The sequence below is a fragment of the Octopus sinensis genome, linkage group LG2, assembly GCF_006345805.1.
Source record: "Octopus sinensis linkage group LG2, ASM634580v1, whole genome shotgun sequence".
NCBI lineage: Eukaryota > Metazoa > Mollusca > Cephalopoda > Octopoda > Octopodidae > Octopus > Octopus sinensis.
Window position 1 is genome coordinate 98,130,677 of NC_042998.1, and position 17,599 is coordinate 98,148,275.

At 31.2% G+C, this 17,599-nt stretch overlaps 1 protein-coding gene across 2 annotated transcripts in view; it reads right to left on the reverse strand.

Moving 5' to 3' along the window:
- Positions 1–17,599, reverse strand: part of LOC115229146 (protein FAM102A) — a 232,310-nt gene that overhangs the window by 105,888 nt on the left and 108,823 nt on the right. For both annotated transcript variants that reach the window (XM_029799563.2, XM_029799557.2), the window contains exon 2: positions 17,230–17,350. In XM_029799563.2, the coding sequence (XP_029655423.1) occupies positions 17,230–17,350 (121 nt within the window). The remainder of the gene's footprint in view (positions 1–17,229; positions 17,351–17,599) is intronic.

Genomic DNA, 17,599 nt, shown 5'->3' on the forward strand with positions numbered 1-17,599 from the left:
ATTTAAATACAGTTTGTAGATAATCAGTTTATAATAAATGCAAACCAAAGCTATCAAGTGTAACCATTTGAATGTTTAAGATGTTTTAACAAGTGAACATAAATTATAAGCATAGAAAAGAACACTACCTATGATGTTTAAGATCATCCTGGACTAAAGCAGAAACATGGTTGAAAGATTTTTTTAATATTTGTGAACACAAAGACAAACATGGCCTGTGATATTTAAGATAACTCTAAAGTAGAACAATAAAATAATTTAGAGAGTTTCGTATATTATTTTGTGTAATGACAAAAGGAAGGAAGTAGCCGTCCCATCACCACAACCAGAAAAGTAACAGTTCAACAGATGAAGGATTAGATAAGGTGTTTTACAAGAGTTCTAAGAAGTGAGACAGAACAGAATACAGATCTTTCTAAGTTGGAAAAAGATATAATGCCTAAGTTCAAAGGATTAGCAACTATTGTGGTAACATAAAAATAAGCAAAATGACAACCTGACAATGTACAGAGTTGATAAAAAAAAGTTGAGAAGTTTTGAAGAAGAATGTTTTTCAAACTGCTTTTTCTAAGGTATTATCATCATCATTTAATGGTCTTCCATGCTAGTATGGGTTGGATGGATCAACAGGATATGGTTAGCCAGAGGACTGTGTTAAGCTCCAACATCTGCTTTGGCATGGTTCCTACAACTGGATATCCTTCTTGATGTCAACCATTTTATAAAGTATACTAGGAGCTGTGTTTGTGGAATTGGTACAAGTGAGGTCACTAAGCAATCTGAAAGACAAGAACCCCTCAACTGAGTAGAGGTGTAGTATTGAAAGAAGTAGCTTTGGGTCAAGTAATGAGAGACTAATGTATTAGTCTGATGATTAAAGTGTGTGTGTCATTCTAACAGTATTCCATGGTTGTGCCATCCTAAGCCTTGTAAAACAAAATGATTCAAAGACAAGGTAAGGTTTGGTTTTGAAACGGAAACCCATAGTTATAATGTGAGCATCCCAAGTGAAATCATTCTAATTAATCAGATCTTGCATGTTTGAGTTATGACATTTGCTGTGATGACATTACACACTAAAATGTGGTGTTGCCATTCTACTTATAAACTATGAATAATGTTTATGTTTTGGTCTTTGTTGCTTAAATTGTCAGCATTAATCTAGCGGAAATATCATCAAAGGCATTCCAGCTGTGACCAACTTTTTTTCTCTTAGGTATAGTGCATCTGGAAGTTACATTATCCAACGTGTCATTCTGGTTTATCAAGGTGGTAGGATGTAATTTGAGAAAGATATGGTTGCAACTTTTTAGTAATTTGAGCAACCACATAAACGCTTTGTTTAATGCTGTTGGATTTAACTAGAGTTAGAGTCCACTCACAATCAGATTTTGTAAACTATGGAAGTAGTCAAACAATATTCTTAGTAATAAATTGTTACTGACTAGCCTGAATATTTCCAAATACCACAGGAGAGTGATATTTTTTGATGAAATAAACATGGAAATATTGGGTAGAAAAAAAATCAAGTAAAAGTTATCTCTAATGATACAGACATGAAGCAGAAACATTTTCTTCCAAATAATAATACTTGTTAGAAGTTATACACACATACATGCAAACAAGAATGCATACATACACATGCATGTACTTACACACACACAAACCTACAATCTTTCATTTTTCTTTATATAGAAATGAGAGAAGAAAAGAGAGACTATAGAAAGTTTATGAACCTTGGTGTGTGAGAAAGATAGGCAATTATCAAAGTTCTAGCCAAGCAATAAAATCTTTTATTGAAGTATTTTAATTTATATTTCATATATTTTATTTATCATCAATACTGTAGGTCTCTTCATAATACCAAATCTTTATATTGATATATTGGTAGGAAACCAGGTTTTGATAGTTCATGATTTAAAGGGGAAAATCTTATGTTTACCATTGATTTTACTAATGCTATCACTGCTGGGAAATAATATATCAAAGTATGAAGAAAATAAAAGAGGAAAATGAAATTTTTATATGCATTTCCTTATTAATGACCAGCTGCTGCTAAGAAATTCAGGTATAATGAGCAATAAAAAATATCACATGGAATCTATGTTTGAAATAAATTCTCCTATTCTATAAGTAGCTTATTTAAAAGTAACTCAAATTAGAACTATTATATAAAAAAAAAACACCACTAAGAATATGTCTATTTTGATTCTAAGGAGTTGAAATCAGAGATTCATTTAATATTGTAGAGTTCCAACATTCAGTTTATTTATTGAAATTTCTCACCAGAAAATTTTAGAAATAAATTTATGTATTTGAAGAATATAACAAACATAGTTATAGAAAGAAATACATTTGCTTACATGTTAACTCATTGAAGTGATTTGTGAAATTTACAATTATTTTGTTTCTTTCTATTCAATACTATGAAGCCAAAATTGAAGCAATATCTAACATCCTGGAAATAAATTTTTACAAGATAGGCTCTGTTGACATTGGCAGAGAGTATCCATTCACAATAGAAACCATGTGGTAATAACAAAGGAGTATGGAAATTAATATGGTTCAAGCCTTTCATAAATATTTAATTGAAAATGCTGCCATTTCTTGTCCAGCAGCTTTGTTTTACCATATCTATTCAAAAGTGTCATGGCTAATCTTTCTTAAAGTAATAAGTTTTTAGGGATAGCCTCATTAACCCACAAATAAAGAATATTTATCCACTAATGCAGTGTTAAGCACTCATTCTCACTGCATCATCACCACAACTTCTTGATACAGTATTTCTATCACTGTGTACAATTGATTACGAACTGGTATTCTCATTCTTGTGCCTATGAACATTCTTCTAACTTCTCATTATAGACTCTCTCACCGTGCTCTTCATTGTTGTTCTTATATGTAGCACACACATACATACATTCATATACACACACTTTCTCATGACACCCTGTCTATTCTGTATGCATGATGCACACACAGACACACAAATTAATATATCAACAAATCTTTCTCTCTTAAACCTTCTATTCAGTTATGTCTCTTCTCTCTTCCCTTACTGACACATTATGTGCATTATTTCAGCCTTCTGAATGGAGCCATCATAATTAGATGGTCACACCATACATCACCATCAACCATCTATAAGTGTAAATATATCTTGTAGTCAAGAGGAAAAATTTCCAGACCTTCAAGACCGGCAGGCAGCAGAAACAATGATAGCTTCAAACCAGAAACATGGTTTGAATGCTTGCAACAGAGTAGACACCACCTAAAAGGTACACAAAATTCCAGGTAGTAGTGTTAAACCAGGCAACAGATCAAGCCTACCATAAACTCTTTAATAATAGGGAATAACCTGCACTTAGCATTAACTGAAAATACTGTTTATAGAGAAGCAAAGCTTTATTTTCTTTTGTGAAGTCTTTCTGTAACAATATAGTGACTCAAATTTGAGGAATGGTTGATTTCTAACATTAGTGTGAGATTAAAATATATTGCAACTGCTTAGAACCACAGCAGCTCATATTGTGCAGTCTTGTATATCTTGGATTACTTTGTCTTTACTCTATATATCTAGGACTACTTTTCCCTACCTTGCACATCTAGGATTGCTTTTTATGTGTTGTTCTTTTTGAAAAAAGTAGAATATGATTTGAAGGGAATTTGGATGCTATTTCTAGCGGATTGAATTCCTGCTCCAGAATTTAGTTGCTGATAGACAAACATGTCAAAATACTTCAGCCACTCTAAACATAAGGAACTGAGTTGAAAACATTCCTCCTTCTATCCAGACTAGTCAATAGGTGGGTTAATCTAACGCAAATTGTTAAATATCTGTACTACAAAATGAATAGACAGGAAAATAAGACTCACACAGCATATTTCTCTGACAACTCTGCAACGTGATGTCTACCTAGGCATTTAAAAATGTACTTATTTATCCATGCATGTGCATATATGTTTACAAGTGTGTTTATATATTTATGCATGCATGACTTTAATGCCACCCACCCAAAGACATGATGTTTGTAAGTATAATAAAAAGTTATAATTCCATTAGGCAACAATGGTAAAAATTCTCCCAGTAAGTTATATTGTTATTTCATTAGCTGACTACAGATGATAATATTTTACCAGACAATTGGTTACAATATAATACATCATTTATAAAAGTAAAAATAACACAGCAACCAATTGTATTCACTATATTAGTGATTCCGGATTTTCACATATAACATATTTAGTTTTAACAATAAATCTTATAAATAATTGATGCCAAGCAATTAAAGCAAAACCAAGCAACTATACACAGGTGTGTGTGTATGTAAAAATAAAAATAGATGTGAACATATAAAAAAAATTGTGTTATATATATATATATATATATATATGCATGTATGTATGTAATAATGACCTAGTTCTCATAGCTGAATCTATCAAAGATTTAGAGAAGAAAACCTAAAATCAAGAGGTCTCAAAGTAAATCTGGTAAAGACAAAAATTTTAACAAGAAAGAAGAGTATATTACCAACAAGCATGTACCCACATTCAATATACAGTAAAAAAAGTAGATAGGAATTCTATGTTACACTCAATGTAAACTATGAATGAAGTAGTAAAAAATGGTGTTTTAGCAGGTACAATTTCCAAGCATTCTGTAGTAGAGGGTTGATGGGCTGTATTGTTGCTAGTATAGAATTTGACTGAGAAGAGTATCTCCTACCTAGGTTGTAGCTGATACTTTTCAATTTTAGATTCCAGATGAAGCTCAAAGGTCATGTCATTGCTTCAATGTTGACAACAAAGAGTGTAGGAATGATGGTATTGTAATTTGAAGGGGCTCATAGTAACACCAATGCAGAACATAAAACGGCTTAGTTTCTACAGCGACTGAGTAAACAGTATCATGAAGTTTCCATTAATAGTCCAATGACTAATTATTTGATGGGTGGTTGGTGTTAGTGAGGGCATCCAACTGTAAAAACCACGCCAAAACAGACACAGAAATCCAGCGCAGTCTCCTGCCTGGCTAGCTCCTGTCAAACCGTCCAACCCATGCTAGTATGGAAGTTGTATGTTAAAAATGATGATGATGAATGTTGGTGAAATACGAAACCTAGTTCCAACAATATTAGTTACAACTTCATTAGTTTAAATAATTGCCCATTAGATCATAAGTGGAAACTTCAATATGTTGTATACTAAGCAAATGCTGAAACTGACAACTTTTTTATGACACACACAGGTTATACTACAAATCCCCTCCAAAATATGATAATCAGAATTCCTACACCTTTTGTAATGAGAAAATACAGCATTTTCAAACTTATCTGGAATCTAAAGTAGGAAATTATCTTGAATAGAAGATTTTTCTCTTCAGTAAAGTCTTATATCATCATCATTTTTATGTCTACTTTTTCAGGCAGACAGAGTTTTTCTATAGCTGGATGCCCTTCCTGTCACCAATCCTTTGTAGCCAGCATATTTTCACAGAACATTGGAAATGAATGGCAGTCATTTACAATACTCATGTGATGTCAAGACACACATACAATGGGCTTCTTTCAGTTTCCATCAACCAAATCGGCTCACAAGGCTTTGTTCAACCCAGAACTGTAGAAGAAGACACTTGTCCAAAGTGCAACATAATGTGGCTAAACCTGAAACCATGTGGTTGGGAAGCAAACATTTTAACCCTACAGCCATATCTGCATCTTATACTAGCTACAAAAAAAGCCTTGCAGCTATGTACAACAGAAAACTTGGAAATACTCTTTACTACTGCACTTAGCTGCAAAGAGCATACAAAACAATGACATTTCAAAACTTTGATCCTGACAGGTAAATATATACAATACCTCAACAAGTACCACTTATAAGTGACTACTAATCATCTATTTCTTATGAATGTTTCATTCCTTGTTACTCCATAAATTGAACATATACACTTGAGAGCTTACATAACATTCCTTTTATACTGATACAAATTACCTTTATTTTCCACACATTTGACTATTGTACTAATCTGTTGAATAACTACAGATTTGAACCATTTTATCCTACATACCAAATCTCTTGAATTAATTACCTATATTTTACCATTTTCCTATACAAATACTACTATTCTTCTGATTCTCACATTTTTTTATTTGTTTTACTGCAGACAATATTTATGAACTATCACACCAAACTTCCATTTGAATATATAAATTTTAATTAACCCTAATATTACACCAAGAATCTCTTAACTAGTGCACATCACAATGTAAATTACAATATATTTTACTAAATAAACTTCTGTTATAGCCCAATATACATTACTTTATATTCATACTATCCTTGCACTAAAATTTACCTTCAGTAACACTTTAAATCAAATATTCACCTAAATGTATGAGTTATCTTCCTTTCATATTCATATGATTAGAAACCATTTCATATAACTTACCAATAATATCTCTATTAGAATTTACTAGAAATATAGGCACACATTTTTTCTTCTTTATTTTTTTTAGTTCAACTCTTGGTCTTACCTTACAGTAATTTTACATTACACCTCCAGATATCAGATTAATAGATTAAATTACCAATATAATTTATCTTTTGTATCTCTATATCATGAACATCTGTAATTATGTATGCTGCTTACTACCTATTATATTTTTATTTCTTTTTCAAACATACACAATATTGAAATGCTTGCATCCATTCACCTCCAATTTGCTATCATTTGCCTGTATCTTTTGCTTATTTATAATCAATAAGAATATATTTTTAGCACAACATGAATATTCATTCTATCATAATCAACATTACACTTCCTTATACATTATTGTATGTAACTAAAATTACATGGTTTTCTTTCTCTTGATATTCAACTACTATATACTTATAACTTTTAATTTATTAATTTAACCATCTAATATATGCACAAAATCTATCCCTAAAATTGACAGATCCTTTGGTTACTCCCTTTATTATACAAAAGGGTATTAAATTTTTAATTTTCCCTTATTTGTTGACTTGGTTCCAAATATTCAAGTGTAAAACTGAACCAATAGTTATTTTTTTTAAATATCTCTAAAAAATCTGTTTTTTCATTTACACCTTCCTGCTAAAAAAAAAAATTAAAAACTAATCTAAACACCTACCCACTTACTATGCAGACAGGCATATTGGCTATTTTATTCTTCTGTCTAATTACTATGAATAACCACAAAAGAAAACTTGAGTTAGTATTCAATATATTCAGTTATGATCAGAATGTATGTGTACATCTATTTACATGTGCACATGTATCAATAATAGCTTTTAGCTTTGATGGTCTATTAGTTATTGATCTACTTCAACCATTTAGCATTCAGATTACTCTGTCAAACATTAATGCTAATTTATTCACATAGTTTTGAATTCATCATGCATTATCTTGTAGCTTTGAGATTTCAATGTTGCGATTGTTTATTATTAGAATGACATTATAGAGTAATTATAAGAAACCAGATCTGGCCAGTTTAAACATAAAACAGGTAAAATATTTGGGCCACATACGGCCACTTTAAATACTAAAGGGTTAAACTGAAGGTATAAATAAGATAAATATTTTATATACTGACATTATCTCAAGAAACATGTTCAATCTTCAACTGGTTTGTAAGCACCAATTTCAATTTCTGTCATAAATTTTTAAATGCTTATTCTTATCTATTTTGCAAACCATTTGTTTTGATATATGTGTCTGACATTTTTTGTAAATATAAAGGGGGGAAAAAACATAGAAATGTATGTGAAGGAAAAGGACTGAAATGTTAGCATGTCATAATAACAGTTTGGTTATTTTTTAGAGCCAGGGTAATAGGAAGTGCCATTTGTGCTTCCTACAAGAGCATCAGTGGTGCAACCAATTGAAAATGTTCTAATCAAAAGTAAATCCAGGTTTTAAAAAAAGAAGTTTTCTAAGCAATGACATATCAATTATAACTGATCACTCCTGAAGACACTATAAAGCTTAATATGTTTAGTAAGGTATCAGGTGCAGTCCAAGTATATGAAGTAAGAAATAGTTCTGCAAATTCAGCCATTTTGGAAGACAATAACTGACTTTTGTTGTTTTTGTTTTTTAGAGGTTTTTTTTGTAACTTTTAATAAAATTAATGTGTCAGTTTGCTTGGTACTACTTTAGTGTGCAGTCCACCTGGTGATTTACACTTTAGCATGCAGCCTAACCCTAACTGAACCCCTAACCTACATCAAGTCACTTTAGTTTAGACTACAGATACAGCAGTAGAATAAAAATGAAGACAGTTTTGATTTTTGTTCTTTTGAAAAAACCCAAACCATTTTTTGAATATCATTCCTAGCATCAATTGTATATCAGAATTAAAATAATTTAACTGATTAAATAAATGCAAAAATAGGAGAGTATATTTGAAGCTGAGTTTGTGATAGATTGTGGTTAGGGAGCTTGCTTCCTAGCTACATGGTTTCGGGTTCAGTCCCACTGCGTGGCACTTTGGGTAGGTGTCTTCTACTATAGCCCCGAGCCGACCGGAGCTTTGTGATTGAATTCGGTAGGCAGGAGTTACTGCCGTGTGTGTATGTGTGCGTAGAGCTGCTCAGTGCCTCTCCGAAAGAGAGAGAGGGGAAACCAGAACTTCAAATTACTATAGCCATTGCAACTTCAATACAAATTGAGCACACCATTCTGAAATACATTTTACAGTTTTCCTAATTTAAAGTTATATCATATGGCATAGATCACTTTGCATTTTTCTTTCTTATACATGTTTGTGTACCCCTAAGTGGATGTAAAGGAAATGGCATCTCATGGTTTTGAAATTATGTATCTCAGCTGCGAAACACATTGCTACAACTGAATTCGACGATAATTGTTGTGGTAAGCAATTAAATAGAATAGAAATTCATTGGGCTTTCTTTATCTTACAGCTGACACCTTTTAATCATTCTATCATTCCATTAATCCTTTCTAAAAGACAATATAATCCATTGCACCTTTAGAATTGCTACAAGGAACAAGAAGTAGGTATAAAACTGTTTGACACACCTACTTTTAATATCCTTAATATCAACCAAACACTTTACTAAGGATAAAACTACTTTTATTTCAGACATTGACAAATCAAGAATGAACACACAAAGTTGAAAATATAAGCCTGGACTAAACTATTTTTTGTACTGAATTTCTATGTTGAAATTTTAACTCAAAATATCTCAATATAAAAGAACCAAGACCAAGAGAAAAGGAAGAAAAATATAATGCTAAAAAAATATATTTAAAGAAAAATTTTATATTTTACTTTCTCTAAGAACATTATCAAACCAATTACACACTAATGTCAACAGCATTCAAATATATTTCTTGAGAAAATTTTTCATTTGGGAAACCATAATTGAACATAAGTCTCAAAGATTTATTTATAACACAACAAATATATGTTCTAATGACCATGGAAGTTGTTGAATTTTAATTTGATTTTGTTTTACAAAAATAGTATCCTAGATATTACATAAGTTGGAGAAAGAAAAATAAAATAATGCAAAAAGTATATTAACATTTTTGATTACAGAAAAATTTTGTTTAACTAATGAATTTTCTATTTCAAATGGTTTTGAAAAAGAAATTTAAGAGAGAAATCAGTAAACGAGGTATAAATGAATGGAACTGGCGGGGAAAAAAAAGATGAGCAGAGATGATGTAAAAAAAGATAAAGTGCCATCAAATCTGAAAGTTGGCTCAAAGGCCAACAGGTAGAAATTATTGATGTATCTGAATTAGGAAGTAGTACTGATAATAGATTACAAACTACAATTGCAACATTAAATTCTATATATAGATACATATCATTTATTAAATATAGAAAACATAAGCTTTTGGTTTGAGGTTTTTCCATCTTAATTCCTTAATTATTTCCGACCATTATAGGCCAAGAAGAATACTTGCTATGCAGAGATTATACAGGAAAAGGTCAGAAATGGATAGACTAAGGTCATTACAAGAAAATACCAGCAGAAATTACAGTAGACTGATTATATGTATAGAGTCAGAGTGGAGTGTGACAGAATCAATTAACTAAAAACAAAAAGAAGAGTAGGATTGGACAAAAGAGAGAGAAAGAGATATTAGAGGAGGATATATCAATAGAAATGGTCATATACAAAAGAGAGAAGAATGAATGAAAGATAAAAATAAGTGAGAGAAAAATAATGAAAAGAGGGAAGTGAGAAAGATGAATATGAGAGAGGAAATAAAATCAATGAGATTGGAGGAAAAGAAAGGAGAAAATTAGAGGAATTGAAGAGAATAAAGTCAAAAGCATAAAGTAAAATATAAGTTTTAATCGGCATTCTGAGTTCTACTAAAGTAGTTCACCTCTAAGCTAAATTCTCTATAAAAAAAGAAAAAGAAAGAATTACATTAAAATTTCATTTCCATCTTTGCTAATTGTTTTAATTATCTAACAATATAATTCATAGAATATGTCTGCTGTTTTCCAAATTAACAATTACAATCAAATTTCATTTGTGAATCAGTAATGTAACCACTTTTTTTTCAATGCAATAATATTAATAATCATTTGTAATTAGATACAAAAAAACACAAAAAAACAATGGCAAAGACATTTTTAAAAAATAGTTTATATTTACGGTAAACATAGAATGCAACATTTATCTCATGTTCAAACTGTATTTACAATTCCTTTGAAAAATTCCACAAGTTTATCTGATTCAATACAGAAAAGGTGAAATGATCAAATAGATAAGCTTCCAGACTCTACATTCATAATTTACTATGGTGTTTTAAAGTATTTATAGACAGGAGATCTAATTAATCTATTTCCATTTCCCATGATATAGAAACAGAAAATAGTTTCTGCAAAACAAAAATCTAGTTGTTCAGATGACTTAACTTTTCATGGAAGTACAGTCTTTATGGATCACTGTTTCATTGAAAAGAATAATTTGATATAATCAACTATGATTTATCATCCCAAGAGATTAAATTTAAAATCCTTTTCTTTTTAAATGAATGAAGACCAGATTAGACTGGATCAACAGCACTATATTTAAGTAAATTTAATATAGAAGCTTTATTCTTAAATTCTACTTAGGTTTTATATAAAGCTGAAATTTATATTTCCTATTTTGTTAGTTGAGAAATTTTTCTGCTCATTTGTTCAATATTATCATTGAATAAGAGAAAGGAATAGACAAATTTTATTTTCAGTTTATTAACATCAAAAATATTAATGGAAATGTCTTAAAAGAAAAAAATGAAATAGTCAACTGCATTTTTGTTTAAATTTGTTTACTCTAAAATTTAGAAAATTACATGATAATTGCTGCATTGAGTCAACTAACTCAACTTCTGAGTGAAGATTACATCAGGAAATGGCAAAAAGTTTTAGGCTCAATAAATACCAGCAATGTACTGTAGAATAGTTTTGATCAGAAATATATTTTTTATCTATCAATGTCTTCACACTAAAGAAATAGCTGAAAGCTAAGAGTGAGCACAAAAACACTATATACAGAAAACACATATAAATTAAGCTAAATAAACTACTGAACTTAATAAAAAGTTTTACATTTATTGCCAATTGGCATACTTTGAAGCAAAATATAAAACTGACCATGGTAGAAACACTCAATGGCTGACAGCAGAATACCATTCAAATTACATCAAAGTATAGACATCAATTTGAAAACAAAAATAGAAGTTTCATTTCAGATTTAATAATTAATGTCATAAAAAAATAAATGAAAGGCAATAACCCCATTAATATAATGCAAGAAAAATCTTTCCATTTGGCAAATTGACCATTCCCATTTGTAATGTGTATATCTGTATGTGCATATATAAATGTGTGCATGATGTGTACTTTTTGTAAATGTGCTATAAGTATATATGCATGCATGTTCACATAACCTTTTACAGATTTGGCAAAACATCAAATCTTGAAAACTTTATTAAATTAATTCTTTTTTATTTCAATCTTTTAATCTGTTTTCTGTGCTAGCTTCAGTTGTATGGTTCTGGAAGTTTGAATATTTGTATGAATTTATTGTGAACATTCTTTACTTAAATTTCCTTTCTACCACTAACTTCTTAGTTTTTATAAAATACGCAGATACATTTTCATCGTAATTAACTAAATGAAACAAATTTTAAATTACGGGTTATGGCAGTGAGAATCCTAAAACTTGCATAATATCCTTATAGTATGTAAAAAAGAGTAACTAAACCTATTACATTTTTATGATGTCTAAGAAATAAATTACAGAATAGTGTTTTTGTAACTGCACATTATATGAAAATATAACTACTAGCTGCATACTACCTAATGCCTTACTTACCAATGACTGTTAGCATAAATTGTCAAACATTGTGCACCAGACTTGAAAGAATTACATAAATCAAACATGTTCTACCTTACAAGAGTATTGCTCTTTTATATTAATATGTAACAATAGTGGTAATATGATTGCAGTCTTTTGTTAGAACAGTTCAGATGTCAAGATGCTAGAAATAAACAAAAAATAACCAGCATGAGAATATATAGTGTAACATTTCTTAAAACCTTACAGCATTGGAATATTAACTCAGCATTTTCTAGAAACACAGATATCACACTGAAATTTAAATCCTACTCTATGTCAAAAGTAAAATGTGTTTCAGCGTTTAAAACTTATTTCTTATCAGTCTTTAATTTTAGTTAATTCTAATGAGCCAGTTTATTCTCATGAATGGATTTAGAGAATGATAGCAAGCTATGAGTGGTAGTCCCTCCTTGCACTGTCACAGAGTAATGGAGATGGTCATACCATCAAGTGTCAACTGCAGAGATAGTGTCATAACAACTCAACAGTTGGGCTAATCCTCTTCCAAAATTTTCAAGCAAGCTTCAGAATTATATCCTTTCACAAAACCAACTTCAAGTACCAAAATGATGTTGACATTCATTTAAGTATTTCTAAAATTGTAACATGTCTAACAAAACATGCTTATGCTAAATGACAGCTAGCTCTATTTACTACGTTTCAATTGACACAGTCGTCCTTTAGAATACTTTGTTGAGACAAAAATAAAGTGATTAACACCTATTGCTTTGTTGGATTTTATACTACTTTTAATCTATACTTAAATAATGCTTGGCACATTCAATAGTTATGATTAGATAATTAATAAAGGAGCTAAGTTTATCTAGAAGTTAATTATCCAGCCTAACTGAGAAAACTACAGCATCTTGATTACACTGGAGGCATTCCAATATCAAGATTATAATCAAATATGCAAGCTATGTTAACAATGTTGTTTTACTTGAGCAGACAAAACAACTGATAAGAAGAGAATAACAGATCATTACATCATTTCTGCCAAATAATAACTGAAACAAACAACTGATTTAGAGATTGGAGGATGGGGGAAGACAGAGAGAGAGAAAAAAATATAGATAAAAGACAAGAGTCAAAGAAAGAGGGTGAGAGAGTGTGTCATTTTATTCAACAGTGTGAGTGTGTGCGTGCAGTATATACAAGAATGTGTTTGTTTTTTCCTTGCAATAAGACTAATATGGACACAATTCTCTAAAAATATTATAATCGATATTTTGAGTTACCAGACATTCAGTTTTGCCAATGCATAAAAGCATTTGAATGAATATCTATCACAGCAATGAGGAATTAGATTAAAGAAATAATAGGAGCATAGTTCTGATCTTCTTCACAAATATATACTTAGTCGTTAGTCTCACCACAGTATACAGTACTTGAACTTATTTTATTGTGCTTGGAATGGAATTTCAATTCAGAAATGAAAAACACTTAACTAACTTGATGTTGTAAACATATCATCCAGCTAACTACCATTGCAAACAACAATTACTATATTTACTAATAACGATTAATGCAATAAGTTCAAGGTCTGTGAATTGTAGATGAAGAGAACAAATACTGTAAATATGTAACTTTCCTCTAAACTATTATGAACTAAGTGAAATGAATTGAAATTGCTCCAACTGGAAATCAAAGTCATATAATGAATTTGATTTGCTAGAAGATCACCTCTGCTTGATGGTATCTGTGATACTTAAAGTCAATGATAATTTTGCTTCATGGAATTAATGATGTCAACAAACATATTAACAGAAATTAAAAAAGAAATGTACAAAAATTTATTTAGTTGTTTAGGAGTGGCTGTGTGGTAAGTAGCTTGCTTACCAACCACATGGTTCTGGGTTCAGGCCCACTGTGTGGCACCTTGGGCAAGTCTCTTCTACTATAGCCTTGGGCCAACCAAAGCCTTGTGAGTGGATTTGGTAGACGGAAACTGAAAGAAGCCCATCGTATATATGTACATATATATATATATATGTGTGTGTGTGTGTGTATGTGTGTGTGCATGTTTGTGTGTCTGTGTTTGTCCCCCCCCCCAACATCACTTGACAACCGATGCTGGTGTGTTTACGTCCCTGTAACTTAGCAGTTCAGCAAAAGAAACCGATAGAATAAGTACTAGGCTTACAAAAAATAAGTCCTGGAGTCAATTTGCTCGACTAAAGGCAGTGCTCCAGCATAGCAACAGTCAAATAAATGACTGAAACAAGTAAAAGAGTAAAAGAGAGTAAAGGCTTAAAGACTGTAACTTAATACAACAACAATTCAATGAATCATAGGACTAATAACCTATAAGGGCATGAAAGGAAAAAAAATATTTAGTCATTGGTAGTTATAAATTGGATTGCTATGACTAAAGTATTATATCACACTAATGATATATCTATAAGCCAACAGAGAAATAAAAGAATAATTTAATATTGAAATTAAAGATCTTAAGAGCTCAGAACATGACCACAGTTTGCTTCACCATGCAGCATTTACATTTACTGTCCAAACCATCCTTAAACACATCAGGATGAGACAACATAGAACATTAATCTCTTTGAACAAGCACAACATACCTGATTGACCTAGTACAAAACTACACATGAAATGGATGCGACAACAACTGTACTAGGTCTGAATTTAATATTAAATTGTGAACTACCTCTCAGTGTGCCCCAATGAAAATATACACTAACCATGTTTACCATGCACGTCAAGAATAGACTGAATGGCAAAACAGGCACTACATACCCTAAAATACTGTAGCATACTGTCAAGATAGAATCCATAGGATGTTCCAAGAGTAGAGTGAAGAAGAGAATATACACATAAAAAAAATTACAAACCTGCCCCTAAATATTTTATTTGCTTTTTCTATGCTAAAGAAAAAAATGACTCAAACTATTCAGTAATAACTTAACGTAAGCACCTATATTTCTGCTAACATTTCTTGAACAAGCAAGTTTAGGAAATACATATGGGATAAATATGCATTAAGCAGAAGATTAATAAATATCCTGATTTCTGAGTTTTTAAGGAAAGAAGCTTTCTTTGTCAAAATGCAGTAGTAATTTGTGTACTATATTGTGGCATACAACTTGAGTTTTTCAGGTAAAAATTTATGTCCAAAAAAGGTAGGTCAACTTATACACAAAGACCACTTTGGAGGACCAAAAATTCTATGTGAAATGCAACAGAATTTGGAAAGAGAATAACAAATGTTCATCAAATGTTCTTATCCACACCAATTCAACCAATCACACCTCCTTTCTATGATTTCAGCCATTGCCTTTTTCCTTTCTCCGCTATACATCTATAAACCATTCTAAACACCTTTCTTTTCTGCAATCATTATCAATATCTTCCCATATCTACTGTCATAACTCACATATGCTCCTTAAACATCCCTATCTCTTCCTCCCATCAGTTCCTACACCTTACACATCAGTCTACTTCTGTTCTCCTTCCTCAGTCACTCCTATATCTCCCACATTACTCCTCTGCATACTGGTATTTCTCAACATCTGTACCCCAACTCTTGGTCTTCACTCAACTACAATAACCTTCTTCCACCAATTTATTCCTTCCACACTATTATGAAAGCATCCACTCTCATCCCCTCCCATGATCTGCCATCCTTGTCTTCTATGCTCAACTTCTTGTTCTTTGAGAGTTTGCTCTAGCACCTATACAGAGAAGATATATGGCCAGAGGAACCATATATCTTCTCTTATTTCCTTCAGCCATATATCTTCTCTACAGCAAGAGACCAGTGTATGTCTATCAAGCGTACTTCAGCCTTTCAGCACCTGGCATACAGCCATTCATCTTCAACTTCCCCTCCCAAATATTTCTTCTTAGTAGTGGGAGCTTTTTCCTCCCTTTCCTTTTCCTCCTCTGTTCTTTTCTGTCTTCCAAGTTACATGGCAATTTCACCAGTGTCAGTGACACAAAAAGAGCACCCAGTAGACTGTAAAGTAGTTGGCAATAGGAAGGGCATCCGATTATAGAAACCATGCCAAAGATGACGTTGGGGCTTGACAAAGCCCTGCAGCTCAGTGGCTCCTTGTTAAACTTTCCTACCTATGCAAACATGGAAAATGTATATTAAATGATAATAATGATGACTGAAAAATACAGTAATCCCTTTACTTATATCAGCTTGAAGAAAAATACATTCTATAATTGTTTTTGTTGTTAATGAAAATAGGGATAATGCAAATGATGATGATGGAGGAGATTCTGTTGAGGCCAACACTGATGATATTAGGACTAATAATGAAACTGATGGCAATGATGATAAATTACAAGTAGACAGCAAATGTCTAACAGGTGAAGAGAGTATTTCTTTTTTTTTTTTTTTTTGAAATTTCAAGTAATTCTTTATGAATCATCTTACATCCTGTACTGTTTTCAAGTTATAATTGGCCTATAAATCGTTCTCCACAATATTTTAACAGATTTTATACAAATCCCTATTTGTATCCCTTTAAAGATAGTTATCAAGTAAAAGAAAATAGCACCTGGCAGGATTATCATCTGTAAAGCAGTATAAAAGTATAAATACAGCATGCACACATAAAATGAAGTAAACAGTCAATGATTCAAATAAGACTTTTTTTTTCGTGCTGTTTTACATCCATAAAATAGCAATAATTCTTGTTTTTAAGCAAGTAGGAAATGATTCAGAAAATTACTATTTTTTGTATTTTGTTTTTCGTTTTTTTTTTTAGGTAATGGAAGTGTGAAATGGAAAGAAAGAGAAATGATGGACAGATTTAAAGGATTAATGACAGGAATTAAGTTATATCATTTCAAGATATTTACCTTCCGTATTGATACTCTGCATATACAAGGTTCCAATACTACATTCGAGGCATTTGCTGTCATCTTGCAGAGGAAACAAAATTGGCAACCCCATTTTACACAGTTATTTGCAAGTTCAACTCTGAAAAATAAAATGAATAAATAAATATTATATATATATGTGGGGGGGGGAAGGAAACACTGAATTTTTACATTTTATGAACAAAAAGGTTAAATAAAAAAAATGAAATGCATCAACTTCATTTGCCAAGTATCTGAACTTTAAGAAATGAGGGTGAGTACAAAATGGAGAAGAAAACATTGAGAAAATTATTTATTTTATGTAGAATAATCCATATCCGTTCATTTACTGCTGAATATTATCCATAGC